General features: G+C 36.3%; 2 protein-coding genes and 1 pseudogene across 2 annotated transcripts; 2 read left to right on the top strand and 1 right to left on the bottom strand.

Annotated features, from left to right (window-relative positions):
* Positions 1-2,129: 2,129 nt before the first annotated feature.
* On the top strand, positions 2,130-3,311 carry LOC127130356 (uncharacterized; annotated as a pseudogene).
* A 317-nt stretch (positions 3,312-3,628) lies between these two features.
* Positions 3,629-5,532, top strand: LOC127126191 (protein RESISTANCE TO PHYTOPHTHORA 1, chloroplastic). The gene is made up of 4 exons (XM_051055076.1): positions 3,629-4,027; positions 4,384-4,594; positions 4,820-4,989; positions 5,152-5,532. The coding sequence occupies exons 1-4, from the start codon at positions 3,779-3,781 to the stop codon at positions 5,176-5,178; spliced, it is 657 nt and encodes a 218-aa protein (XP_050911033.1). The 5' UTR covers positions 3,629-3,778; the 3' UTR covers positions 5,179-5,532.
* LOC127126190 (probable galacturonosyltransferase-like 4) lies at positions 5,521-6,967 on the bottom strand. The gene has a single exon (XM_051055075.1). It carries the CDS (start codon positions 6,965-6,967, stop codon positions 5,912-5,914), a length of 1,056 nt encoding a protein of 351 aa, XP_050911032.1. The 3' UTR covers positions 5,521-5,911.
* Between the last annotated feature and the right edge of the window lie 205 nt (positions 6,968-7,172).

The following is a 7,172-nucleotide window of genomic DNA, read 5'->3' as shown; positions in this document are numbered from 1 at the left end:
GCTCATTAGTATAGATGCACTAACATCTGTCAGATCTATGTGTATATGTCACCCAGCAAGTCACCTTGTCAAACTGTTAATTTTTTTGTAAAATTAAAAAAAAAGTTATGTCTAATTACTAAAAACATAATCATTATCAATTTAAAATCTATTTAATTTATGTTTGTATCATAAATCCTAATTCTATTATATATTTCTCCAATAGAATATAAAGTACTAAATCTATATAAATTGCTCATGTAAATAAAAATATTAAATTTAAATCCCAACCATTAAGAGCTTAAGTGGAAGCGGTTCTTTTACTTTTCAATGAATGGAGTTCGCCATGTTGGCAAGACCGGTGCTTCATGAAGCAACGAATACTTTTTTCTTCTTCTATTTTTTTATTTAAAAAGTAGCCTGCCATGCAACGGTTACTTCCTTTATTTATTTACTTTTTATTTAGAAAGTAGCATTCAAAGGCTACTTATTTTTTTTAACATATTTTTTATTATAAATATAATTTTGGTTTCTAAAAATTTACCAACACAAATTTCTCTCACTTTTATTTTCTCTTCAATTTGAAATTTCTCTCTCACAATTTCATCATTTTATTCCTATACTTTTAATTTTTTTACAACAATTTTTTCTCATTAGCATTTTTTTTACAAAATATTTAATTCAAAATTTCATCTTTTTACTTCAAATTACAATTGTTTAGGCCAAATGGATCCTAATCATTTTCATTATCAACAAGCTTTTTTCAATTACATGCAAAATTATCAAAATCCTAATCCTCAAAATTCTCAAATTCCACCGGTGCCAACAAACCCCGCCATATTTCTTCCGTCACCAAATAATCCAAATATGTATCCTATACCTCAAATAAATTCTAATAGTATGGAATTCTCTACTTAAGTTCCACAATTTTCTACTCAAGTCCCACCATTTTCTACTCAAGTTGGTACTGAAAAAGAAGAAAGGGTTGTCGTTAAAAAAAGATCTCGAGAGCAATTTACAAGGGAAGAGGATATACTACTTATCCAATCATGGCTCAATGTTTCAAAGGATCCAATTGTGGGAGTTGATCAAAAGGCTGAGAGTTTTTGGTTAAGAATTGCTGCTAGTTATAACCAATATCGTGGGCAATTGCGGGAAAAGTTAGGGGGGCAGTTAAAATGTCGATGGCATAGAATAAATGGCATGGTTCAAAAATTTGTTGGGTGTTACAAAATTGTTCTTAAAGGAAAGAAAAGTGGGACATCCGAGACCGATGTCATGGCAGATGCACATGCTATTTTTGCTCAGGATCAAGGTACAACATTCAATCTTGAGTATGCATGGCGATTGTTAAAAGATGAAGCTAAATGGCGCATCGTCAAAGAATCGATTGGAAGTTCTGCAAAAATAACAAAGACTTATGCTAGTGGGGCATCATCGGAGAACCCAGATACAACTTCAAGTTATGAGTTTAACTCATCATCACCAATGGAGCGTCCAATGGGACAAAAAGCAGCAAAAAGGAAGGGTAAGGCATCCGAAATTCCAAATGCAACGCAAGATGCAAAGAATAAAAGAGCAATAATAATGGACAGACTTGCGCAAGCTAAGGAGGATGAGCTAGAATTAAGGGTAGTGCAAATGATGATGAAAGACACTTCTACTATGAACGATAGTCAACGAGATATTCATGAAAAATATTGTAATAAGATGAAAAAAAATATGGAATGTAGTTAGTATCACTTATGTAAAATTAGTACCACTTTAATTTATCAACACCTATGTAAAATGGTCATTAGTACCACTTTAATTTAAACTAGCCGTTATTCAAACTACCACTTTAATTTAAACTAGCCGTTATTCAAACTAGCTGTTATTCAAACTAGCCGTTATTCAAACTAGCCGTTATTCAAACTAGCCGTTATTTAAACTAGCCGTTATTTAAACCATTATATATACTACCACTTATGTCATTGTTCTCTCATTCTCATCTTATTCTTCTCATTTTTCTCTCATTCTTTACTCACTAAATGGATTCAGACAATTCAGATAATTACGATCAAGAATTTTGGGAGTTGGTTGAAGAAGAATTTATGGACGACAGTGATGAAGAAGAACAACTTCAGAATGAACGTCGATCTGGAAGTTCCTCTAGGCCAAAGAGAAGAACAATGGTAGATCGAGGTCGTGAAGAAGGGCACAATCGATTATTCAATGACTACTTCTCGGAAAACCCAGTATACACAGATGTTCAATTCCGAAGAAGGTTCAGAATGCATAGGCATGCATTTCTTCGAATTGTAGATGCCCTTGGAAATCATGATGAATATTTCCAAATAAGGGTCGATGCAACTGGTAAAATGGGTCTTTCACCATTGCAGAAATGTACATCTGCTATTCGTATGCTGGCGTATGGGTCTCCTGCTGACCTTGTAGACGAATATGTTCGAATCGGTGAAAGCACTTCAATTGAGTGCTTAGAAAGATTTGTTAAGGGTGTCAATGTTGTATTTGGCGCTGAGTATTTGAGAAAGCCTAATAACAATGATGTTGAACATCTTTTACAAATGGGAGAGTCACGTGGCTTTCCAGGTATGTTGGGTTCCATCGATTGTATGCATTGGGTATGGAAAAATTATCCTGTTGCATGGAAAGGACAATTTTGTCGAGGTGATCATGGTAAGCCCACAATCATGCTTGAAGCAGTGGCATCACAAGACTTATGGATTTGACATGCTTTTTTTGGTATTGCAGGTTCAAACAATGACATTAATGTGCTAAACCAATCCAACGTGTTTAACGATATTTTGGAAGGACGTGCTCCCAATGTGCAATATACAATCAATGGGACACCATATAATATGGGGTATTATTTAGCAGATGGTATATATCCCGAGTGGGCTACATTTGTCAAGACTATTTCAATGCCACAGGGAGAAAAGAAAAAATCATTTGCTCAACATCAAGAATCGGCTAGAAAAGATGTGGAGCGAGCATTTGGAGCGCTTCAGTCTCGATTTGCAATTATACGTGGCCCAGCGCGTGCCTGGCACATGGACACTCTCAAGCATACCATATATGCCTGCATCATATTGCACAACATGATTGTGGAAGATGAACGACATACATATGGAGGTAATTTTGATTACTCTTATGATAATGTGGATATCAATAACTCAACAACTAAAACATTTAGCGGTCCTCATCCGAATCTTGCAACAAGACTACAAAGAAGAGCAAGTATTCAAGAAAAACAAGTTCATCGTAAACTTCAAGGAGATCTAGTCGAATATATTTGGGAACGTTTTGGAAATGAAGATGATGAAATTTAAGTTTGATTAATTATGTGATGTTATTTATTTTTATTATTTTTAATTATATATCATGTATTTGAGATTAATTTTAATTATCATTTTAAATTATAAGTTTAATTTAATTTTTTTTATTTTATATCAAATTTCATTTAAAACACTAAAATTATTATTTTAATTAATATAAAATTTAATATGAATAAAATATTAATATATAAAATAAAATTATGAGATCGAATCTGAGTTCTTCAGAGTTGCATCATTGAAGTGAAAAAGTAATGGAATTACTTCAAACTAACATGGCTTAATAGATCCCACAAAGAACCCAAAAATGGATTCACGGTTGGAGATGCTCTGAGATGTTTTCCAAAGTTATCATTAGGACACATCATTGCGGCGTTCCTAGTCACTCCACCTCACATTCCTTATCTTCCACCATCAACTTTCCGATGCCACCTTAATTTCCAAACCTCTCCCAAACAAAAAACATGAACGCGTTACTCCATTCTTCAAACCATTACCTTTGTAGGGTACCCTACCCTTTACTCTCTCCGGTTCCTACCAACAACACCAACCTTCCAAGGTTCATTTCAACCACTAAACGCTTGCCTCATCCCATTGCATGTGCCACTTCCAATGAAGAATTTGCAGAAGAGATTAAAGTGGTTGAACCCAACACCAATGAAGGAACCGCTTCATCCACTTTTTCTACTCCAATTGACAAAGAGCTTAAAAGGGTATGTTTCTAAATCTTTGATTTTTAAAAATTTTCAATTTAAATCAAATTTTAAGTGTGCCCATTTTTTAAAAATTGTTACTTTACTGAAAATTGACTAGTTTGTTTTAGAAAGGTTTTTGTTGTTTATGTTGCGTAAGAGTTAAGGAAGGTGTTAGAGAGATAAAAGAAAAATGTTTTTTTTTGTTTTGTTTTTTAAATGTAAGTTTTTGGTCCGCCGGCAAAAGCCGACATTGTTAGGTTGAACATCATCACCAGGGTTTGAGTTTGATCCCGGGTGGTCAGAGTTGTGTGTGTGAGTTTTTAGTGGTTATGACCGGGTCTACGGACCTGAATGTTTGTTTTTGAACTTGATAGGTTGCTCAGAAGACAGCTGCAACCTTTGCACCAAGGGCTTCCACGGCTTCGAGAAACCCGGCAGTTCCTGGAACTACCTTGTATACTGTTTTTGAGGTTCAAGCTTATGTATCAATGTTGTTGGGTGGAGCTTTGTCTTTTAATCTCATTTTCCCTTCAGACCAACCTGATATTTGGAGGTTGATGGGAATGTGGTCCATTTGGATGTTCAGTAAGTTCATACCTGTCGCTTTCTATTGTAAATTTGATAAGATGAAGATTGTCTTGTCTAGACTTTATGAGCTCTATCTAGACATTATCTCGTCGAACGAACGGGCGAGACTTCGGATTTTCAATAAATATGCGAGATGTTATATGTGTCTTGATTGCTATGATTCTTTAGTTAGTGCAGTAAAATAAGTTGTATGATGAATGCTATTCATTTATATGTTTGTAGCAATTCCTTCGTTACGAGCTCGAGATTGCTCAAAGAATGAGAAAGAAGCTCTCAACTATCTTTTTCTACTAGTCCCATTGCTCAATGTTGGAATCCCATTCTTTTGGAAGTCCTTTCCTGTTGTTTGGTCGGCAGATGTAATAGCTTTCGTTGGAATGTATGCATGGAAGGTACAAACGATTTCTAAAAATTTAATCTCTCTAACGAGCAATAGATAAAGTAAAATATTCTCGATTATCAATAGTTGAAAAGTTTTACTTCTGTACTAAAAAGTGCAACCAAATTCTGAGTTCTGGTTATCAATATTTGTCAATTACTTGTCTTTCTTGCAGCTTGGATGGCTCCAGAAAACGGACTAGCTCGGCCCAACTCGGCGATAAACTGTTTTCAAGGCTAGTTGGCTCTTGAATTTCTCATGAATCTCAATTATATATGACAGAGCAAATGAGATGCGGAATTTCATCAAGTGTTTAATAGATCACAGTTCTCAACACAAACACCGAGGATGAAACAATTCTGCGTGGAAATTCCAGGTTCTTTTGCATCTACTAGGGGATCTAGATATCATTGTTGCATTTTTTTCTTAATGTCAAACGAAGAAAATGCGTATACGTTCTATATAAGTTTTTCATTTTTATCACGTGTAGCCGCAGAAATATTGACATTACTGAGTTTGATCTACAATCTCAAAAGATGAAATGTAATTTTTTTCATGGTTTATAGTGTTAATTAATAATGCATCAATGATAAGAAAGCTATAATTTCAATGACCGAATCGGATATTTAGGCGTAGATTTGTTCTCACAAAGAAACCAAGAACAAGGCCAAAACAACCTTTTTTGTATTCTAACATTGACAATGCAATTGAACTAAGAACATCTACAAAACCTATCAGGCTGTTTAGACATCATCATATCTGAAGAACAGAAGAGTATCTTCCTCTCCCTCCCCCGACAATATCTTCCGTCAATCTTGGCTACAAAATTTCAGCGACTGAAGACCGTTTGATCTAAGTTCAAACTTTCTTTGTCTTGGATTCAATTCAACGGCTCTATAGTCGCCGCAGAATGTTCAAAGTTTCTACTATCGTTTTCATCCTTCATAAAAATCTGAGGTTGGGCGATAGAGATCATAAGGTGCCCAAAGATGATCGACGGTACAAGGGTTCCGCGAATCTAGCCTCAACCAAGGTTTGCCTTTCCCACTCCAATGAAGTAAACTAACAGGTCCAGGGTGAAGACTCCTACATTTACCTTCAATATTATCCCCTCCTAAACCATGTTGATTCCATCTATGATCCACGCCTTTTATCTCGCCGGCCAAAACAAGAAGAAAAGGAGGCAACGAACCCAAATGATAAATCCTCTTTTCCTTCTGCACCCTCATCCACTCTTCCACCTTTTGTGTATATCTTCCTTCTCTCCATTTTTCAACATCCACGACCATCACACCCGTGTTGAAATAACAAGGCTTCCGACCGAGAAACGCACGAGGGAGTTCTGGGTCCGCCCAAAACATGTCGGTGAAATACCTTGTGAAATTCGTGTGACAATACTCAGGTGCAGCCACTACCTTGCCACCCAAGTCAACCTCCCAAAGCTTCGCAATGTCATCAACAACAACAAGATCAGAGTCAAGGTACAAAACCCGCTTTACATTACCCGGTATAATATCAGAAAGATATATCCTCGCGTAGTTTAGAGGCTGGTCTAACGCTAGACGAATCGACTTTGAGATTTTTCCACGTACCCTACCCGATTCAAACCGGTAAATCTTGAACTTGAGATAAGGAAACGTGGATTTAATAGTGTAAAAGATCTCAGGTTCGAACCTCGCCCAGAGAAAATGAAACTCGACGTTCTCAGGACAAGTTGAGTGTTGCAAAATGGAGAGAATAGCTCCCATTGTACCTCGTAGATAGTTCGAGTCAAGTGTCATGGCAATATGGATTCTCTCGCGGTTACACGCGTCACCGTTACGAAAGGAAGGGGCTTCTTGAAAGGTGACGGGTTTTGTGATGATAGCGAGGTGGATGTTGGTGACGGCGATGACATGGAAATGGTTGAAGAGGAAGAGAAAGGGAAGGAGAGATGGGAGTAGGAAGGGGAGTTTGGCATGTTGGTGACATGTTGGGTTCCCAAACCCCATCCTTCCTGTTCCTAATGATGAAAAAATGAGGAATGAGGAGGCATTGTTGAATTTTGTGAGGCTACATTGAGAATGAAGATAAAAAAAGATGGTAGGGAATGGTTGAGGGAAATGAGATAAATTGTAGGGAAGAGAATATTGCTCGGAAGGAATATATATTTATTTCAATATTTAAATTGAATCTCTCTCTTCATGGTTATAATTA

This window comes from Lathyrus oleraceus, chromosome 3 (assembly GCF_024323335.1).
Source record: "Lathyrus oleraceus cultivar Zhongwan6 chromosome 3, CAAS_Psat_ZW6_1.0, whole genome shotgun sequence".
Taxonomy (NCBI): Eukaryota; Viridiplantae; Streptophyta; class Magnoliopsida; order Fabales; family Fabaceae; genus Lathyrus; species Lathyrus oleraceus.
This window is presented reverse-complemented; position numbering and strand designations above follow the sequence as displayed.

What these genes read in the sequence shown, in the direction of transcription:
- LOC127126191 (XM_051055076.1), top strand. Translation starts at nt 3,779, where the DNA reads ATGAACGCGTTACTCCATTCTTCAAACCATTACCTTTGTAGGGTACCC. An exon ending in TTGACAAAGAGCTTAAAAGG is followed by an intron (nt 4,028 to 4,383) that starts GTATGTTTCTAA and finishes TGAACTTGATAG; the next exon opens with GTTGCTCAGAAGACAGCTGC. An exon ending in GTGGTCCATTTGGATGTTCA is followed by an intron (nt 4,595 to 4,819) that starts GTAAGTTCATAC and finishes ATATGTTTGTAG; the next exon opens with CAATTCCTTCGTTACGAGCT.
- LOC127126190 (XM_051055075.1), bottom strand. Translation starts at nt 6,967, where the DNA reads ATGGGGTTTGGGAACCCAACATGTCACCAACATGCCAAACTCCCCTTC.